The 22,899-nt window shown below is 34.6% G+C and overlaps 3 protein-coding genes across 7 annotated transcripts in view; 1 reads left to right on the top strand and 2 right to left on the bottom strand.

Moving 5' to 3' along the window:
- The window catches only part of sh3gl1a (SH3-domain GRB2-like 1a), a 54,297-nt gene extending 42,734 nt beyond the window's left edge, over positions 1-11,563 (bottom strand). For 3 of the 5 annotated variants that reach the window (XM_073909852.1, XM_068222410.1, XM_073909857.1), the window contains exon 1: positions 11,348-11,563. In XM_073909852.1, coding sequence (XP_073765953.1) covers positions 11,348-11,392 — 45 coding nt within the window. In that variant the 5' untranslated portion in view covers positions 11,393-11,563. 5 annotated transcript variants of the gene reach the window in all.
- Positions 1-22,899, top strand: part of cactin — a 475,834-nt gene that overhangs the window by 156,671 nt on the left and 296,264 nt on the right. The window lies entirely within an intron of this gene.
- rorcb (RAR-related orphan receptor C b) overlaps positions 21,975-22,899 on the bottom strand; it is a 29,934-nt gene continuing 29,009 nt past the window's right edge. The window contains 1 exon segment of the mRNA NM_001277094.2: positions 21,975-22,499. Coding sequence (NP_001264023.1) covers positions 22,338-22,499 — 162 coding nt within the window. The 3' untranslated portion in view covers positions 21,975-22,337.

The raw sequence follows: 22,899 nt of genomic DNA, 5'->3' as shown, positions 1-22,899 counted from the left end.
GTCTTCTCATCTCAAGTAAAAAAAACACTACATTTGTTTTATTTTGTTTAAAATAATAAAATATCTATCTATCTATCTATCTATCTATCTATCTATCTATCTATCTATCTATCTATCTATCTATCTATCTATCTATCTATCTATCTATCTATCTATCTATCTATCTATCTATCTATCTATCTATCTATCTATCTATCTATCTACCTGTCTATCTATCTACCTGTCTATCTATCTATCTATCTATCTATCTATCTATCTATCTATCTATCTATCTATCTATCTATCTATCTATCTATCTATCTATCTATCTATCTATCTATCTATCTATCTATCTATCTATCTATCGTTCCATATCGTTATTTTAACCCAATTCATTGGGTTATTAAAGTTAACCTAACAAATTGAAATTATATAGGCGAGTTGTTATGGATGCAATTCTTTAAACGTTCAGATTAACCCAACATACCAACCCGATATTTTGAACCCTTCTATTTGGGTAAAATTATTAACCTGACATTTTGTGTATATATTTAATTGTCTTCTCAAACTCTCCTTAATCCAACCTTTCCAAATTCAAAACATAAACGATTTAGAGATTTAAACAATTTGTACATACCCATACCAATCACACACCAACACCTCACATAATTACATCTAAACTCAAAACTAATTGCTTGTGCTTTTGTTTAGTTTTCTCACTTATTATTGGAACTGCTGTACACTGTAACAAATATACAAAATTTTGCATTTTTCTGCATTTTATGATTCATGTTTTTATATTTTCTGCTTTTGAATTTTATTATGGGACCTTGATCTTTCTTCCAACAACTTTTATTCTTGAAAAGTCCAAAAAAGTGACTTTTATGAAGATTTTTAGCAGTTTAAAGGGATTTTATTTTTTTATTTTATTGTCTGTGTTGGTGTTGGATATGACATTACAAAACCCTTGGAATAAACTGCCAGTAAAGTTTCCGCTATTTTACAGACTCATTTTTCTACATGTTATTTCTTATTTATTATATTATTTTAAACTACTAAAATATCAATAAGAGTCACTTGGTTAAACTGTAGAGTTGAATTTTTAACTTTAAAAGTCAACAGAGCAGAAATCAAGGTCCAATAATGTAATTCACGACCACAAATAAACAAAACGCTTGTGAATCACAAAACACAGAAACTGTCAATTAACAAATATTATTTACAGTGTATGTATGCAAGAACCATTTTCTTCTATTTCAATTTCTATTTTGTCTTGATGAGAAACTAAATAATAATAATAATAATAATAATAATAATAATATATTTTTATATTTTTCAAAAAAAATCTAACTTTTATTAAAAAATAAATTGAGTGAAAATTGGTTTTTAATCACTTCTAATTTTAAACAATGTATCATTTTAAACAATGTATTTTTTACGTATTATTTCATATTTTCATATTATTTTGAAGTACAGATTCAAAATACTGAAAAGAAATGTTATACAGAACAATACACATTCCACATAAAGGAATATATATATTTTTAAAAGGTTATTATTTGCAACATTTATTTATTTGTTTATTTATCAGGATCCCCATTAGCCACTACCAAGGTAATGGCTATTCTTCCTGGGGTCCATCAACATTAAATGATAACGTCAGGTGATTTACTCACATTTAAGATGCCTTTTATGTAAACTAATTCATTTTTGCAAATTTTAATATGTTGCAGACACTAAAAATGAGACGTCTTATATTATAACCCAAACAGAATTGACTGCATATTCGCACTATTTTTAAAACGTCATTGGCTCTTGCATAACATCCTGTTTATTATTCATTACAAGATGAATCAGTTCAACTTTTTAACAAAACAGAGCACAACCTCTCTGACCACACTCAAACAATGCTGTTTGTCGTTTGTTGAAACTACTTATTCAAAATCAGTGTTGGGTGTAACGCATTACAAGTAACACAAGTTACGTAATAACAGTGTTGGGCAAGCTACTAGAAAAATGTAGTGAGCTGAGCTATTAGCTAATCAAAATGTAGCTTAACTACACTAAAAGCTACCCCCTGGCTACATCTAAGCTATTTTTGCAATTTTCATTTTTAAATAGAAGCAACTTCCAAGTCAATCATATCTTAGTGATCAACAAAACGGTCAATGACCAGATGAGGCAGAATTGTTCAGTTCAGTTATTTATTGCAAATAATATGCTCCAAATAGAAACTAATTATAGTGTATAACAGCAAAAACAAAAAAAATCCAATGAAACCAGGTGTTACACATTTAAATTTACATGAAATAGGGTCATATTTTGGTTGTAAGGGTCTACAACAACAGTCTAATATGCATGCAAGGTCAAAAAACACCTAATTATCCCAACGACTCCCTCATGAATCGTTCAGTGATTAATTTGTGGTCAGCGAAGCTAATCTGCGCTGATTGGACCGATGACAGCCTGCTGTGATTGGTCGACACTGAATGCCTTCAGCGAGAGACAGAGTGAAATGCCCAGCAGCTAATCAACAATATAAAATTAGTCATAATGCATAGACACTTCATAGTGTAAGGGGTGGATTTTGGCTGCCAGTGGGTGAATGTAAATACAGACGATGGACTTGAAAATACAGACGACTAACTATTTTATTGAGCAAAAACTCCAAGAACTAGCGAGGAGATCTCCTAGCCCGCCACACTCTACTTGCTCCTTTCACACACGCACGCACACACATTACCTTCCTCCTCGGAGGTCCGTAAGCACGCGATATGAGAATATAGCGAGTTAACCTGATACAGTACACGCAGCTACAACAAATCACAACTAAATACATCTGCAAGCTAAAGTAACGAGGCTACAACTTTAATCGCACAAACTAAGACTTGAAAAATGGAGGAAGAAACCGATCCATGTTCCGACATGGACACACACACACACACACACACACACACACACACACACAATACCCTCCTCGTCGGAGGACACAACACACACACACACACACACACACACAATACCCTCCTCGGAGGAGGACACAACACACACACACACACACACTACCCTCCTCTTCGGAGGACACAACACACACACACACACACACACACACACACACACACACACACACACACACACACACACACACACACACACACACACACACACACACACACACACACACACACACACACACACACACACACACACACACACACACACACACTACCCTCCTCGGAGGAGGTCCGTAAACAAAGCGGCACGCGTGGCATTTTCAACACGCGATATGAGAATATAGCGATTTAACCTGATACAGTACACGCAGCTACAACAAATCACAACTAAATACATCTGCAAGCTAAAGTAAACGAGGCTACAACTTTAATCGCACAAACTAAGACTTGAGAAATGGAGGAAGAAACCGATCCATGTTCCGACATGGACACACACACACACACACACACACACACACACACACACACACACACACACACACACACAATACCCTCCTCGGAGGAGGACACAACACACACACACACACACACACACACACACAATACCCTCCTCGGAGGAGGACACAACACACACACACACACACACACACACACACACACACACACACACACACACACACACACACACACACACACACACACACACACACACACACACACACACACACACACACACACACTACCCTCCTCTTCGGAGGACACAACACACACACACACACACACACACACACACACACACACACACACACACACACACACACATTACCCTCCTCGGAGGAGGTCCGTAAACAAAGCGGCACGCGTGGCATTTTCAACACGCGATATGAGAATATAGCGATTTAACCTGATACAGTACACGCAGCTACAACAAATCACAACTAAATACATCTGCAAGCTAAAGTAAACGAGGCTACAACTTTAATCGCACAAACTAAGACTTGAGAAATGGAGGAAGAAACCGATCCATGTTCCGACATAGTCCATTAGTACTCTTTACTGATCCTTCCTTTAACAAACGGCCGATGAAGTCTTCATTGTAAGCATGTAGTTTCCAGAAGCACTCAAACTGCTCAAGGCTGGGCTATAATGCTGAGGTTTCATCTTTGGGTAGAGACTCAATAAAATCCATCTGCACAGCGTGACTTCTATAGACCGGCGTGTGCGGCTTTTTTTCTGTGTTAGTGGGCGGGGCTGCAGGTTTCAAATCTCCTTGGTTTGCGCGCGCAACTACTTGTGTTTCGTGGATACGTCATCGCGAAACACTTTATGACTCATTATCAAGATGACTCGTTTGAAGCACTATGAGTCGACTCTTTTATAGATAAATCAACAGTTTTAAACACTGTACACTTACAGATTTAAGCCTTGGCTGGATATTTCACTTCACTTAGAGCTGTGTTACACACTACATGGAAGGGCATTTTCAAAAACCCATAATAGGGGCTCTTTAAAATACTATAGTAATTTATAGTAAAGAGAAATATTTAGGAATATATATATTATATATATATATATATATATATATATATATATATATATATATATATATATATATATATAAATATAAGGAAATTTTCCATTGGCCCCACCAAAGAAAAAATACAATTTAATAGCTATTTTTTTAGCCACATATTTTAAATAGTGTGTCAAAAATAATGTCTATAATTATTTAAATGTTGAAAATGAGCAAAATTATGTGTTAACAAAACAAAAAGAGCAGTAAGGAAAATGTAAAGGTATTTTATTTCAGTTAGAAATTATTTAACAAAAGGTGGCCCCAACCGGGCCAGTAATTATCCCGTCTACTGTCCCGAGCGTCTCTCACACTGGCCCCGGGCCATCGAGCAGTCTTTATTGTTGAGCCCTGCTAAAGCATATTTTGAGCACGGCATCAGAATTAATGTTACTGCATCTTAACATGTACTTCTCGAGGTACAGTATGGTCACAGGGAATCCTGCTTCAGAAATAACTCCTCTCCCTCAATCATCTTTCTATCAAGCAAGTTTCTCATGTTAGCCTAATTGGTTGGCGATGTCACTGACCAGAGCAAGAGGTGGCAGTAACGCATCAAAAAGTTTGTTGTCGACCACCATAAAATAGGAAAAAGAAAATAGTCATTCTCGCCATCATATGGATTTTCTTTCATCAGCTAGACACCAGCCTCAGAGCTCTGTGAATGTCGGTGCCATCACTTATAGATGCATGATCTGTAAATGTAGCTTAAGTGGACGCTACTGCGCTACTTGACTAAAAAAATAGCTTTGCTACTGAAAAGCTATTTGATTTAGAAAGTAGCAAAGCTACTGCCATGCTACTGAGAAATGTAGTTAAGCTAGTAGCGTCAGTATTTGTAGCGATGCTACAGCCCAACACTGCGTAAAAATATTACTTTTCTAAATAACGTTTAATTAACGCATTACTTTAAAATAATAAGTAAAAACATAAAAAATATTAGAGTTACTTTTTAGTTGAATTCATTCGCTTTTAAAAATAAATTGCTGAATTAAAATCTACGTTGAAATTAAGATTAATTAAAATCTCCCAGCAGAAACAAACAAAAACCAAGATGGCAGAGCCTTACATTTCTGCGCTGGAAGTATTCTCATCGTTCTGAACACATGGAAGACAAGTAAAATGGGATTGCTTGTCTCAATGCTCATTTTACTTCACTAACAAGACAAAAAGTACAAAAGCATCAAACGCATTGCTTTAAACGTTCATTAATCTGTAAATACAGGTTCTCAGAAGATAATCTAAAAATGTCCCAAATTATTATTATTTGATGTGTGTTTTTTAAGGTAAATATAATTAATAATAATAATTATAATAATAATAATAATTCCTTACATTTTATATAGCGCTTTTCTGGGCACTCAAAGCACTTTACACAATGGGGGAATCTCCTCATCCACCACCAGTTTGCAGCATCCACCTGGATGACGCGACGACAGCCATTTTGCGCCAGACCGCACACCACACATCAGCTGATTAGTGGAGAGGAGACAGTGATGAAGCCAATTGGAATATGGGGGATGGTTAGGAGGCCATGATGGGCAGAGACCAGTGGGCAGATTTGGCCAGGATGCTGGGATTAAACCCCTACTCTTTTTCAAAGGACATCCTGGGATTTTTAACGACCACAGAGAGTTAGGACCTTGGTTTAACGTCTCATCCGAAAGACGGACAAAAGGTTATAGACTGCTTGCTCTTCTTAAAAAAAAAAAAAAACTTGCAAGTTCTGTAAGAGATCAAGCCTCAGTAAAGGTAAAAAAAAAAAAAAGCAAAAGTAGCTTAAAAGTAACATAATGCATAACTTACCATAAAAAGTTACTAAGTACTGCAACTAGTTACTTTTTAGGAGAGTAACTTAATATTGAAATTCGTTACTTTTAAAAGTAACTTTACCCAACACTGTTTAAAATGAGCTAAAAAAACAAAAATCTTGAATTTTTGGGGGGAAACTTCATTGTTTTATGTTCAATCCATTTAAATTTGTAAACACTACTAAGATAACTTAATTGCTTTAACACTAATTAATTGTGTGAAACCCAACATTTTTTACAGTGAACAAAACAGTGTAAAAACTCCTGATTTGTCCTCTAGTACATCAGGAAGTTCTCCATTTTCAACCCTGCAGGCTTTAGTTTAGATTGTAATGAAGTTCTGCGAATGCAAGACCTCCCATCTGACATTAAGATGCTGATTCTCCCACAACATGTATGCACATGTCAGACTTGTTTTGCTTGAGCTACAAGGAATGTCAGACTGGCTGAGGAAAAAACATCAACCTAAAGTCTCAAATCGCATGTGCAAAAGTGAATACAGGCCTCTTTCTGATTAAATACATGAGAAAAAGGCCTGGATTAAATCTTTATTCAGCAAAAAAAAAAAAAAAAAAAAAAAGATATCTAATATTTGCATTTAAAAAATCACTTTCTTTATCTGACTGCCATGTGTTAAACTGACTTGCTAGTACCTAAAAGGGTTGTTTACCAACCACATAATAAAGTAAAGCAGCGTTATTCACTATATAAAGAATAAGTAATTTGCTCTGACTGTATTTAAGTCATAACTGCAGACAACATATTATTTATTACTTGCATATAAATATTTTCTTAATTCAAATCAATTCAATTCAGCTTTATTTGTATAGCGCTTTTACAATGTAGATTGTGTCAAAGCAGCTTCACATAAATGGTTATAGTAACTGGATCAGGGTAGTTCAGTTTTTAGTGCTTAAGTGAAGTTTCTTTAATGGAGGGCAAATAAATAACAGAACAGAGATAATTATATACAGTTGAAGACAACTGTACTTTTCCAAACCGCAGTATACCTTGAAAACTGTTATCATCCCATGCAAGAAACTAGTATTTATTAGTATTTCTTTACTAATAGGTCCAATTTAAAAGCATAACTAGGTTTAGTTCATTAAATTAAGTTTTATTATTAGGTTATTCAATTATTAAGATTAACAACTACTTAAAAGTCATTTGACATTGACAGCAGTGGTTTATACTATAGCCAATGAAAAAAAAAATCTTCAATTGCTAATAATATTGACCTGTATATTATCCCAGCCAATATAAAACAAATAACATTTTATTTCAATGGGAAAAGTATAGAAATGACTGTGAAAATCCATTGCTTTGTTATGCATCATTGCATTTGTTATGCATAAATTTATCTTCAACTGTATAACATTATAATTAAAATTATTCATATAGTTACATAGTTGTTATCCTGAATACTACTTATGCTTGACTGTGCAAATCAAAAGTACTGCAGTTATTTTTTGAGCATAATAAGGCAATGCATTACAAAAACAACATTAAAAGGAAAAATATGTAATGTGTTGTGCAATATAAACTAAACTGGAAATTAAAATGTCTATTATCATCATGAGAATATCACTAAATACTGTAGGAGTCCCAAGCATTGTGGATAAATACATAAAGATACATGTATATATTTATATATTATAAGCATGAATCCTTTTTTTATCTACATTACAGATGACTGTATGCATCTGAAAACAAACCCTGAGCAGATACAAATCAAATAAATGCAAGTTAATTAAGTGATTCAGTCAGTAAAATGCATATGTTTGAAGCTCAAAAGCCTCAGTTATAAATTCAATCTGAACTCCTGACCACTTGTTGGACTAGCAGTTCGCAATGTTTATGTCATGAGGGACCCTTCCAGTAAATTAGTGAGTCAATGACAGCGTCATTCATGTACATCACTATGAAACTCTTTGTAGCTCTATTATTGTAAATTTTATAGTCTTAACAAGACTTACAATTATATAAACTTGGTAGGCCTACTTGTATTGATATTCTGTCCTAGATTTGTAGCTTATGATGTAATTAAAATATAGAAACAAACATTAAATATAAACACAAATCCAGACAAAGAGCCATAAACTCTACCGATTACCTGACTAGTTTAAAATACACGTGTGATGACAAAAGATGCTGTCCAGTAGGACTGGGCGAATAATCGAAAAGTAATCAACATTCAGAACCTATAAATCACTGAAATTTTTCCAGGATTTTTAAAAATTTTTCTACCGCATGTGGAGTCACATGACCCGGCTCTGTTAAGGCTGATTAATACTTCTGCGTTTACAGCACAGGTAATGGTCCGGCACAGCCTTGCCGAGATCGTATATCTGCAAATGTAACTACACGTCGCACGTTAGCACTACATTGACGATAATTGGAAGCTGTATCAGGGAAGCCTTGAGAGGACATATTTTCTTTTATGATGTTCAATAAATAATCATAGATAGTGCTTGTTTCCTTCAATTATTTTCAAATCAAGCAATGCACCCTTCATTCAAAAATCTCTCACTTGCAATATGTGAGCATATTTACTGTACAAACCTTGTCAGTGTACTATGAGGCCAAAAAAAACCCAAATAAATAAATAAAATAATCATTGATTAATTGTAACTGAGGTAAAATGTTCAATTAATCGAGATTTGATTTTAGGCCAAATCCTGCAGCCCTACTGTCCAGGGGTGCTTTCCAAAAACCAGCGTTAACCAACTAAGGTCGCAAGTTGTGTTGTTACGAGCATGGTTAGTTGATTTGCCGTTTCCCAAATCCATTATTCTAATAAACATTCGCAAACTGCTTCGCAAACTTGTACGCTTGCAAAGACACCTCTAGAGCTGTAGTTAGAAGCATCGTTCCTGGCTGTGTTCTATTCCTAGTTATCCCCTAATGCCCTATTCATTTAGAACATTCTAACATTTAAACTTGGAACGATTAAAATATATAAAAAAGCAATAAAGTCATCTCTTTTCTGTGTAATTTGCTTTCAAAGTATTTTTACAGTTCAGTTTTAGCGATCTTCATATTTACAGCTGCATTCCCTTCGTAGTGCACTTAGAAAACATTTATGCCATTTTGAACACAACCTCGTGGCGAAAGCTATAGGTAACCTATTATTTAAAAGCAGAATTTACGCTATGTCTCCAAACCTTGTGAAAACAAAAATATATAGCATGCGTTAATGGTTTTTATTTATAGTAGGTTATTTATTAAGAAATGCATCTGTAGCCTACTGTATATGACATGGGCCTGTTGGTTGGAACATTTCTGCAGTGGTTTGAATGTCAAATTGTAAAAGAATACTTTTACAATAAATAAAATTAAATAAAAAAAGAAATAAGCAATATCCTACTCAATAATAATAATAATTATTATTATTTTTATTAGTAGTAGTATTAGTAAGTAGAATTTTTTTTAAATTTCTTAATAAATAGCCTATTGTAAATTACAACCTTTAATGATTTATATGATTTATACATGAGATTAGAATACATGTTAGATAAAGTGGTTTTATTAGGAATATTCTCAATATTTGTAAAGAAAACATATATAGGTCCCATGTGTTGTTTACTTACATTTCAGTTATTATGAAAAATGAGTGCATCTTTTTACCAAAACTATAATTGGATTTTTTTTTTTTAAATGCGTGTTTGCGTAAAACAATAAAATTTGCACAAAAAATTGTGTTTTTTACTAAAGAAGTAGTTAACCCACCCTGTCTAGAGCGGCATTATGGAGATTTTATGGTATAACTAATGTGGTTCAAACGAAGAATCTGCGATAAAGCTACTACAATTTTGGTAAACACTCGTCACCATTTCTCAAACGAATTTGCCTTAATTTTTTCCTTTCACAATAAATATGATATTTATCCATTAGTAAAATAAAGCTCACAACATCAGTAAAAGAACACTGTAAATCGCATTTGTAAAAGAAAATATCTTCTAGAGCAGGAGTGCCCAAACCTTTTCTTATGAAGGGCCAAAGCTAAACTTGAGGGTGATGGGCCGGAGGTAAATATACCAAACTGTAAAGTTGTCAATGTGATTTCCTAATTTATTATTATAATTCATTACATAATTTATTATATAATTTAATTTATTATATAATTTATTACATTTAAAATACTTTAATTGTATTGATAATTATTCATTTTTGTACATTTTATGATGAACATCTTACAATAACAAAAATAAACAATCATTTATAACACTAAAAAATAGACTTTGCCTTGATTCTCTTGCTGATATCCTCTGCAATGTCCACTATCCATCAAGTGAATGTGTTTATTTATTATTTAAATCTGATTCACTCACTACATTTAATTAAAACATTTAATTTCAGATTGTTTTTTTTTTTAGTGGCTAGACAGTAAAAAAACAAAAGTTATGTTAAATTAAAAATGACAATCTCTGTTAAAGTAATTCCCCCCACATTTCTCCATCATTCTCCCTCACTTCTCAGATGGGATGGAGGGACAAATCAAAGGTTATCATGGGCCAACCTTTGTCTGCAGGCCCTAGTTTGGGCATCTGTTTCAGAACAAAAGGGGAGACTGAAATAATCTTTAATAAAAGCCATGTATAAACGCCAAACCAAAATTTAAAAGGAAATTCACAAGAAAAAAAAAGTGATCAAGTGTTTCTGGAAGATTTGAACAAAAGCTACATGTCAACATCAAAGTTGCATCTTTTTTGAATAACCTCAAAGTTTTATATTTGTACTTCGCTCATTATTGAATAGTGACAACTAATGACACGCTTTCTATATAATATTGGGTCTGAAATGGCATGTAGGAATGACTTCAAAACAACATTAATACTATTTAATAAACAGTGTGTGAACAATGTTGTACTTTAATAGTCATTGGTCGATAATATGACATATTTGACTTTAATTAAATTATATATTGAAGAGAAACCCAGAATGTGCAAATATAAATCCAACTACACCTCAATGTTATGTATCAATTGTTGACTAGTGTGTGACAAGTTGAAACTTGTGATAACACTCACCTGACTGGCTTTGTAAAACTGTTTCTTCAGTCCGGCGACAGACATCTTTGCGTTTGATCCTGTCTTTGTCACAAATGTCGGTGTAATGTTAGATCAATAGTTAAAAACAAAAACAGAGAGCGTTTGAAAAACTGTGAGAAAACTCTCGCAATTCCTTCTTCCTGCTCAGACTAGAGTTTGAACCTGCAGTGCACGTCACACCCCATCATCTATACCGCGACGCGACGCAACTAGAACGCTCATATACACGCGTCGCGTATGATGGAAGATTTCTGATTGGTCGGCTGCTTGCCAACGTCAGGATGCGTGGCTCCCTTTGCGCGCTGTTTCTCAGCAATTTCAGCAATAAAGGTGTGACTTATTTAAATGTATTTTATAATGTGTTTAAATATATGTTGTTTATATTAGTGTACATGCACTTATGGTTCTCTGGTAACAGAAAAAGTTATAATGTATGCAAAATTATATGATCCGATTGGTCGCTTGAGTGCGTCGCGTTGCTTGAAACTCTGCAGCTTCCGGGTTTAACTTTCTCTGCTAGTGTTTACATTTATTTAACCACTTATAGTTATTAGTTTTGCTAAAATAATGCTTTGACACTCAAACAAAGACATAAAAAAAGAAGTGAAAACCTTAGAATATATGAATTTACTTCAAATGTCCTTTAAACTACTGTATATAATATACAAACACTTTGTGCTACATAATATATATTCACACACTAACGTTTATGAAAATATTATGTCTAAATTAGAGGCTATGGATGAAATAATATTCACTTTCATTCATATAAACTGATTTATTTACATATAGTACAAATCCTGACCTGTATTTATTAAATTATGCAAAATATAATGTTACAATAAAGTCAATTTCAGTGTCTGTCTTCTGAAATCACAGTAGAAGATGTATTAACAAATTAAGTACTGAACAAAATAGTAATATATACAATTTTAAGCCTATCTTACACTTAAAACATGGAAAAATAACAACTATTTTCACATTGCTTTCCCCAAAAGGTAGCATATTTAGTTACTTTTTAAAAAAAAGGTGACTTGTAATGTCTTACTTTCCCCCCATACTGCAGATCAATATGCACAATTTTACAAATAACTGTGCAAAATGTCTTGTAATTAAATAAATTAATTCATTTTCCTTTGACTTGGTCCCTTTTTTCATTAGGAGTCGCCACAGCGGGATGAACCACACCCTATTCCATCATATGGTTTACACAGCGGATGCCCCACCAGCACTGGAAAAACACTCTCAAATTCACACACATACACTAAGGCCAATTTAGTTAATCCAATACTGCATGTATTTGGACTTGTGGGAGAAACTGTTGCACCTGCGGAGGAAACCCACACCAACACGGGAAAACATGCAAACACAGAAATGCCAACTAACTCAAACCAGTGACCTTCTTGCTATGAGGCGACAGTGCTAACCACTGAAACCATGTCGCCCTAAATTGTAATTTAAACTATATAATATATAAACACTATACGTATTTTATGCTAGATAAAATATCTTCACACGCTAACGTTTATGAAGATATTATGTCTAAATAGGCTGTGGATAATGATATAATATTATGATAATGTTTACTTTGGGGCAGCTCGATGGTGCAGTGGATAGCACTTTCACCTCACAGCAGGAAGGTCGCTGGTTCAAGCTTTGGCTAGGTCAGTTTGCATTTCTGTGTGGAATTTGCATGTTCTCCCTGTGTTTGCGTGGGTTTCTTCCGGGTGCTCCGGTTTCCCTCACAGTCCAATGACATGCGCTATAGGTGAACTGAATAAACTAAATTAGCCGTAGTGTATGAGTGTATCCCAGTGATGGGTTGCAGCTGGAAGGGCATCCATGGCATAAAACATATGCTGGATAAGTTAGTGGCTCATTCTGCATGTGGTGACCCCTGATTAAAGGGACTAAGCCGAATAGAAAATCTATAATTAAATGTTTACTTTTATTCAGAAAAACCTAAATATTTGCATACAGTACAAATAAAATACAATATATTCTGACCTATACACTGTAAAACTCAAAAAGTTAAGATAACTTAAACCATTTAAGTTAATAAACTACTGTAATCCTAATGAGTACTGTGGACTTAATCCATTTGAGTAAACGAAGCAATTTGAGCACAGTAAAACCCAATAAATGAAGAGAACTCAAACCAACTGAGTACTGTAAAACCCAATAAGTTAAGGCAACTCAAACCGTTTGAGGAAACCGAATACAACAAAGCATTTGAGTTAAAAAACTAATCTATGAGTACTGCGAACTTAATCCATTTATGTTGAAGTAATGAAATATTTAATTAACTCATAAACACCGAGTTCAAAACTCTTTTCAAATGAGTAGAATTAACATTTAGTCAATTTTGAGTGTTTGATAACACATTTCATTTGATAAAGTTGACTGTTGGGTTTAACAGTGTACTTATTAAAATATGGAAAATATATTGTTACAACAGTCAACTAAATTTCAGTGTGACAGTCATTAATTTCCCAAGATACAATAGACATAGTAATATATACAATTTTAAGTCCATCTTACTCTTAAAATAAAGCAAAACAACTATTTTCACATTACTTTTCTTAAAAAGTCCTGTGAAGAGACAATGCCAACCACTCCTAGAGGTCTCCATAATCCTGGACCAGGCTGTATCCTGAGCAACTGCTGTATGAAATGTGCTATATAAATAAACTTGCCTTGCCTTGCCTTGTAGCAGGCTTGAAGGAGTGGAGAGCATGAGACCCCAGTAACAGATGAGTCTCCATAATAATCATGTGGGCCCACCTGAACACCCGCCAGTGACCTACTTATACTTGCAGCTTCTCCATGATTGACGTCCAGCATTCTCCAGCCCGGAGCGTAGACGGCAGCTGTGCACAGGAAGTTTGGCCAGAGGAGAAATGGTCGTGCCCAACTGAGCCTGGTTTCTCTCATGTTTTTTTTTTCTTCACTTTCGTCATGTGGTTAAGCTTGTTGCTCGCCAACGGCTTGCTTGGTTTGGGACTTGTGGAGCTGCGCATCGATGGATTTGCTCTTCAGTGTTTGAACTTTCAGCAGTGAAAATTAAACCACATGGAACTGAACTAAACTGAACTTCAACTCTGAAAACTGCACTGAAACAGTTTCAGTTCACTAGAACTTCTATGTTAAGTTGTTTTGACACAATCTACATTGTAAAAGCGCTATAGAAATAAACATGAATTGAATTAGGAAGTAGCACATTTAGTTACTTTAAAAAAATTGTGAATAATATATGACTTTTTACTGCAGACCAATGCAAAATTTTACAAAAGAACTGCAAAAATTCTTCAGTAATTCAATAAATTTTAACAACAGAATCAAAATAACTCAACGAAAAACAAATCACAAGAGGCGGCGTTTCTTTTTAAAGAATAAAATCCATCTTTAGTCTTTATTTATTTATTCATACTCCGTGTCTTATAATTCAGGTTGAAAGAACCTGTAATAGTACATTAGCAGAAAGAGGAAAGGTCTTTGACACTTTGTGGTTGACATTCACAAAAAATATATATATATATATTTAAATATAGCTACAGGACACAGTGATCAAGAATACGGGTCTCCTATTCGGTGCAAAGTGTGTGCGTTATGTATGTGAACGTGTGTGTGTGTGTAATCGGCAGAGGATACTGGTGACCAGCAATCTCCCTGAGAATAAATCGTCTTTTTGTGTGTGTGTGAAACACACACGCAAACATCTCTTCTATGAAAAGACAAAAGAATAAACATGGATTCGTAGATACAAACGGGTGACTGGATGAGACGAACACAATCTGAGGAAGGCATGCGTCAAAGGCCTAGAGGTGGGGATTGTCAAAACAACACATCGAAAAAAGCACATCACACAGACAGAAGTCCCATATTTCTCATTCTTCTGAACCGAGGGCAGGCCACGTGTCTTGACGAGAGCGGTTTATAATGACAAAAGGCAAATTTCCTCTTGTTCGTTAAAAAACTGAGACACGTTTCACCTTTCGAACAGAATACAAGCTCATTCACTCATTGGGAATTGTGAAAAACAGTGTGTTGGATGTTTAGTTGTACTATAAACAACACCGTGAACCTGGAAAAATCTGATGCACAGAAAACAGCATGGAAGGAAGCGGTCCGGACCACAGAAATAGACAAGAGAGGTGATCAACAATATACAAAATAATACAACAGAAAACTACAGCCGTGCTCCAGCAAGAGTGGCGTTAATCTCTTATGTTTTGCTCTCCTTTTTTTGTCATCCTCCAGTTTGTGAAGTCCACCAGACTGAACAAGAGTCTTTTTTCTCATCATGCCCAGCTGAAATAACCGTCCGTGTCCTGTGAAAGTTGGATCCGGAGTAGCTCCACAACGAAATGGGCAAAAATAAGTCCGATGCCATTTCGTTTCTTTCCATTTGGATGTCCTGGAGGAACTCAAAAGCCGGCTGAGTAAAAGTCCTGGCTCATTTGAGTTTCTTTTACATTCCCATCTCTCTTCATGTCCTGCTCCACATGTCTTTCTCTCTCTTTCTAGACTAAATATACTCGTTTATTTACATTCCTATTCAAAATAATCTTTTAGATATGTCCATCGAAATTGAACGAACATCTATTTGTTTCTTAATCTAAAGTGGCATTTACAAGGGAAGGGGGATGTGGGATTGAGGTTTCTCATTGCATTCAAATGGCAAAAAAACTATTTAAACTAAATAAAATAAAATAAGGTGCAGCACCGAACACTTTCAAAATGTGCCTGAGCAAATAAGAGCATGTGTGGGTGGAATTACCGCGACAGTTCAATACAGTCATGCCGAAGTCTGGGAACATCTTATATAGCTTTGGAGGAAGAGAATTAAAGAGACCGTTTGGAAATAGTTTGTTTCTCTGGACTTTCAATTTACAGGTATGTGTTTGAGTTCAATCAAATCTTTGTTCAGCAACTAATTTTTTCCCAGATATAAAAACAAATAAAATAGTTTGTTTCTCTGGACTTGCAATTGACAGTTGTATTTGAATACATTTTCATGCGTTTTAATGACTTTTTTTGTTCTTCAACATTTTTTTTTCCAATGTAAAAACAAATAAAATTGTTTGTTTCTATGGACTATCCATAAATACGGTTTATATGAAATGTCTATACAAAATAAAGAACTAGAATTATTTTGGTCAACGAACATTGACAAATGGTTAAAATACAACAACAAAAATGGCATGTTTTACACTCAAAAAAGTGACTTTTACTACTGCTTGTTCAAACTACTTATATGAAATGAGTTGAAACAACAAAATCTTTAAGTTTTTTTGGGACAACTTAATAGTTTTATGTTCAATCATATTTTTTCCAAATTTAAAAACAAATAAAATAGTTTGTTTCTCTGGACTTAAATAAATAAGGTCTTAATGAAAAGACTATCAAATAAAGGACTAAAATATGAAAAATATATAAAATTAAGGACTAAATAAATTTGGATATAAATTGACAAATGGTCAAAAAAAAAGCCATGTTTTACACTCAAAAAAGTGATCTTTCCAACTTGTTTAAACTATTTATTTAAAATGAATTAAAACAACACAACCCCTAAGTTTTTTTGGGGGGACAGCCTTATAGTTTTATGTTCAATCCACAAAAACATTTTTTTTCCAAATGTAAAAAAAAAAGCAGATAGTATATTTCTCTGGACTTCAAAAAATAAAGTTTATATGAAAGGACTATATGGACTATATGGACAAAAAAATATATATAAAATAAAGGACTAAATAAATTTGGACATCAATTGACAAATCGGAAAAAAAAAAACAACAACAAAAACGCCACTCAAAAAAGTGACTTTTACTACCTCCTCAAACTACTTAATTAAATTGAGTTGAAACAACACAATCTTTGAGTTTTTTGGGGGGCAACGTAATAGTTTTTATGTTCACTTAAATTTGTAAAAACTGTTAGGTTTACTTGGCACAACATGAAGGAATTGCGTAGTACCCTACATTTTTAAATGTAAGACGTTTATATAATTTTTTAGACAATGCAATACCAGTGTTTTAACTTATAAAATATTTATTGGATTAACCCAGAGTTTTTTATTACAACATAATCAAATTTTTGCCATTTTGTAATTTTGACTGTAATTTTCTTATATATACATGAATATATATATATATTAAAAAAAAAAAAAAAAGATTAATCCCTGTAAACTTTTTAAAGTTTGGAAGAAATGTCAGATGTTTCGAGTGTGTATTTACTGACGCATTTTTTGTTGTTGTTGTTGTCAATGGAAGTGCTGCGTTTTTTTAAACGGTACTGAGTTTGTTTAACCAAAGACTCTAGAATACACAAGACATGTCACTCGTATAGTTTTGAATGGGGGAAAAGTATACCGGTCAATATAGCAAATGAAGCCTCGCCTACTAGTACAAGAGCCGATCAGCGATCTCTATAGACTGACAATTCTCTGGGCAGAAGCACGAAGCAGATGTGAGTTTCTGCAGATTTTGTGTGACTCAAACATTTAGAAATGAAACTAAAGAGACAGTTGTTGTCTAATTTGATTGTTGATTCCTAATATAAAATTTAACCGTGAGCTTGGCAATCAATATTGGAGAATTCGATGTTCCCCATTCAAACAGAATGTCCGAACATACTGACAGAGAGGCATTTGAAAGATGGCTGTCGAGTGAAATGACTTGCCTCAAAGGGACTTTGATTTTAAGTGCTGAGTGCTTTTGCGCCATTTATTAAATAGTAAGAGCTGAACATTTTTAGAAAATTGCTGCTATTTTCATGTGCGTAAAAAACGCTTCAGTGGACACGTGCCCTTAAAATTAAACAAATATTAACATTTAAGTCATAACACATACCCAATGAACCAAATACATCCAGAGGAATTGACCATTTCAAAGTGATCTCTTGCTTTTTTCTCTCTCCATAACCATCTATAACTGTATTCTCTTCTGTAATTAATAAAAATGCACCGTTAAGCGCTTTTGCAGTGAGAACTTGTATGCTTGAGTTTAATACTGTAACAAGTTTTGTTGAGGTATGAGGTATGAGATCATGCAAATAACTGCTGAAGTGAGGTCTGTGTGGTTTTCGTAGCTTTTTTTGTTTGTTTTTGTAACAAAAGGTGTTCACAAAAGTTTGGTCATGACCGCACGATTGAACTGTTCATCTGGTTTTGATGGTCAAAAAAACTGACTTCTATTGCACATTAGAAAACAGTTTAGCACACTTATGATTTCTGGTTCGTTTAAATAGCACTCAAGGAACATTCCAGGTTAAACACAAGCTAAAATGAGGTATAATGAAGAACTACACTGTAAAAAGCCATTAGTTACTTTACTTTTAAAAAGTGAGTAAACTCATTACCTTAAAAGCAACAAGTTGATTTCACTTAGTCAGTAAACCCCCTGACTTAACTTTTATAATTATGCATATAGTTTGTTAACTATATAGTTATAAGGCGACGAGTGTGCTCTTTTTTAAAAGTAAAGTCAACTAATCACTTTTTACAGTGTACAAGGGCTTAGCTACCCAATAGACTTTCAACTGTAAGTGCATGTCTATCAATATATGATTGTTTTTTTAGGCTTTTATACATGTATCTTGTATTTATTTTTCTACATGTTCGTAGGTTTAGACTACACAATATCAGTCCTATTTTGGCACAATCCATTTCAATGTTGGTTTTGTGGCGATTCGTAAACATCAATAGGCATTGAGACTGGTTCTTGTATAGTTTGGCCTAATTTGATAAAAGAAAAAAATTAAAACAGATTTTGTGTCTGAGACGATTCAATACGTCCTCAAAAATTGCCAACTTTATCATTTTTTGGTCGCGTTTCCAAATTGTAAGTAAATTTTTCTGTCTTAAATCTTTTAGTTGAATCAAATGAACTCTAGTCATCTCAACTTACATCAAACAAACTGACTAAAACATGAGGCTAAACTTTGTATGACTTAAAAGAAAATAGTTGAAACCTGATTAACATATTAAAATAGGTTAAAGCAACTTTTCTCATTACATGTTTAACATTGCATGAAGGAGTTTGCTGTGAAATTGACCAATAGGAGAACAGAATCTCATTAGTTTAGCTTTAAAACATGGCAAAACTAAAGAGAGGCAATGGAAATGATGCAAAAGCAACAACACTCCTGCTTTTACGCCTTTACTGCTTCTCTTCAGCCAGTAGAAAACAAACTGCTTTGGTTGTCATTGTTTTTTTTTTTTGCTCATATTTCCACATAACGCTAGTTCTGTCTGCTTGATGACATCATGCATGTCATTAGAGACAGCAAGCAATGATTGGTCAGGAAGCCTCATGTTTCTTGCTCAAGAATTTTAGGAACGAGTCAAAACAATATTATGACATAAGAAATGTATGAAACAAAAATATTGTGTAGTCTGAAGCGATACTTCACAATAAATTAATAAATGTTTTCCCTAAATGCATCATATTTGAAGACATTTTTCAAAATAAATTGTTTAAACTACTCAAATATTTTATAAATGTATTTTAAAAATGTCTTAAAGTAAATTATTATTATTATTGTATTAATCAACATTAAAAATGGACAACTTAACTTGTATTTAACGTAGAATGTTCCTATTAAATAGCTCTGGCAACATTGGTCCCTTCGTTTTTAACATTCTGGGCACTTTTGTTTCTTTGTTTCAGAGCGGATTGTCATAAAGTCTCATAATGCATATCGCAAGACCAAAAGTGCATTATAGTACATTCGGTCTCAAATCAAAAATAAGTGCTTTTGTCTCGGGGGATACATTCATGATTCGCCTGAGGGTGAAAAAACGAGGGAAGAGGGAGGGAAAAAAAAGCGATATAAGTGCTTAAAGAGCGATTCACCGGGAAGGGACGTGTGACAGTCACCTAGCATGTTGTAAGCGCTTTGTATCAAATAAAAATCAAATAAAAAGCGTTGTGCTCTCCTGAATGTTCACGTGGAAGAAAGTTTGATCCTGAAATTCTTCATTTATAAAACCTCCATTATAAAAAAAAAACAATGTACAGATGCAGGAATAGTGGCATGCTTAGACATCAACATGTTGCTTACATCTGTACACAAACGGTCATTCAGGAGTGTTTCCGTGAAATAAAAAAAACAGATCTGAGAGCACAACTCCAGGAATAATCTACAGTTGAAGTTTGAATTATTAGCCCTCCTGTGTATATTTCTCCCCAATTTTGGGTTTAACGGAAAGAAGATTTTTTTCAACACATTTCTAAACATAATAGTTTAATAACTAATTTCAATTTTATCTTTGTCATGATGACAGTACAAGATATTTGACTAGATATTTTTTCAAGATACTACTATTCAGCTTAAAGTGCAATTAAGGTGTACTAACGTTAGGTCCAGTTGTCTTGAACCAGACAGAAGTGCGCTTCTGCCCCCTCCCCTCTTCCTTGAAGGCCTGCACTCACACTGCATTTTTACCTTCCGAGCCCGAGCACGCTTAGGACATCAATGACGCAACTTCAGTTAAACAGGAAGAGAAGCGCTCTCGCTCAGCAAACTAGACATTGTTTTAGTTCATAGGTCTCAAACTTGATGCCTGGAGAGCCACAGATCTGCACAGTTTTCCTCCAACCCTTATCAAATTCAGCTGATCCAACTGATCAAGGTGTTCAAAACTAATAGAAGCCATTAAGCAGGTGTGAGTTGGATGTGGTTGGAGCTAAAATCTGCAGAGCTGCGGCTCTCCAGGATTGAGTTTGCTATAGATATATGGTTGCATATTATTTTATCGTTTAAGACGCAGTGACTCAGTCAAATATTTTGCTCAACAGATCCACAATTTTTAATTCTCATAAATTAATTAGGTTTGCTGGTGCAGTAAGGGGATTGTGTCTTAAATAAACTATAACAGTTTGCCTTCATTGAAAAGTAAGAATGATTAATAAATCCATATGAAGCAGTCCCTTAAAAGGGACGTCACATCTTCAGTTTCGTGCTCAGGCATGCGCTGTGTACAGTGCCTGAGCCCAACCAAACCGCGCTTTAGCTCACCTTATCTAACCGGACCAGGGCAGCCACCCAAATCGAGCACAGGCACGCTACATGCCTCATTCACACTAGCAGCGACTTTATAGCTGACTGTCGCTCTGGGTGGGATCTGCTGCAAACGCAGGTCTGTGTAGGTCTACAGCACGGAGAATACAACTGGCCTCTGAGCAAGCTGAGAGAAGATCACGTGAGCTCTAATGTTGCTCAAGAGAGTCGCTCTTCATTTGTATGAAGTTGAAAGATTCTCAACTTTGGCACGTCGCTCGACACGCCCACCTGGTCGCCAACGGTTGCTGTCGCTGGCGTAGACGGAAGTCTCTCCATCGAAATGAACGGTCGCTTTGTTTTGTCGCTGCGAGTCACTCGTAGTGTGAATGAGGCTTCACACTTGTTAAACGTGCCCAGGCATGGTTCGGATAGCCTAGTGTGAGTACACTCTTAAAGACTTAACTAGGTTAATTAGGAAAGTTAGGGTAGTTGGGCAAATCTTTGCATAATGATGATTTGTTCTGTAGACAATCAAAAACAAATTAAGGCGACTGATAATTTTGATCTTAAAAGGTGTTTTACCAAATTAAAATCTGCTTTTTTTCTAGCCAAAATAAAACAAATAAGACTTTCTCCAGAAGAAAAAAATATAATAGGAAATACTGTGAAAAATTCCTTGCTCTGATGAACATCATTTCGGAAATGTTTGAAAAAACTGACAGAAAGGCTGATAATTGTGACTTCAACTGTACATACGAGTGTGTTGCGGAATCTGAAACACTTGATTGGCCCCTGTTGTAGTGTAGTGAATGAGTTTCTGCTGGTAGTTTTTAACAGTGTAATAGATTCTCCCTGGAGCTTTTTTAAAATGCTGTTTTTACCGATAATGTCCTCTCATGTGTTCACACATGCTCTTTTCTTCCCCTTCTCTCACTCTGATTCTCTCTCCCTCACTCTCTCACTCTTTCTAACTGTTGGTGGAGTCTGGGAAGTTGATCTCGCTGCCGAACACTTCCCTGTACAGAGGAGGGAAACTGTAGGCCGTCTCTGGATGAACCAGGCGGAAGAACTCCAGCTTGTCAATATGCAGGTTACAGATCGACTTCATCTGCGGGAGTTTGGACACCATCTGCGAACACAGGGAAATGAGAGTGTCATTATGATGGAGACAATGAAGATAAACTGTTGGATGATTTAAAGGGGACCTAATATGCACTTTTATAAAGGGTTTAAACACAATTGTGTGGCAACAGTGTGTGAATCTAGCCAGCCTGTAATGGTGAAAATTAATGAACTCTATTTTTTATAATCACATTTGATAAAAACGATTTGAAAAAACACTTTGATTGAAATTCTCCCTTTGTACATGGAATCTTATGCTTATCTATGCAGTTTCAAAGGTAATGTGTTATTTTAATTTCTACATTATAGTATAACTGATGGGGAGAAGAAGTGTTTCTGATTCAAAATGTTGTTAGTAATTATGCATTATAACACGCAACTGAACCAAAACATAACCCTTACCCAAC

This window comes from Danio rerio, chromosome 2, assembly GCF_049306965.1.
Source record: "Danio rerio strain Tuebingen ecotype United States chromosome 2, GRCz12tu, whole genome shotgun sequence".
Classification (NCBI taxonomy): domain Eukaryota; kingdom Metazoa; phylum Chordata; class Actinopteri; order Cypriniformes; family Danionidae; genus Danio; species Danio rerio.
The sequence above is the reverse complement of the archived record's forward strand: the minus strand, read 5'-3'. Positions and strand labels throughout refer to the sequence as shown.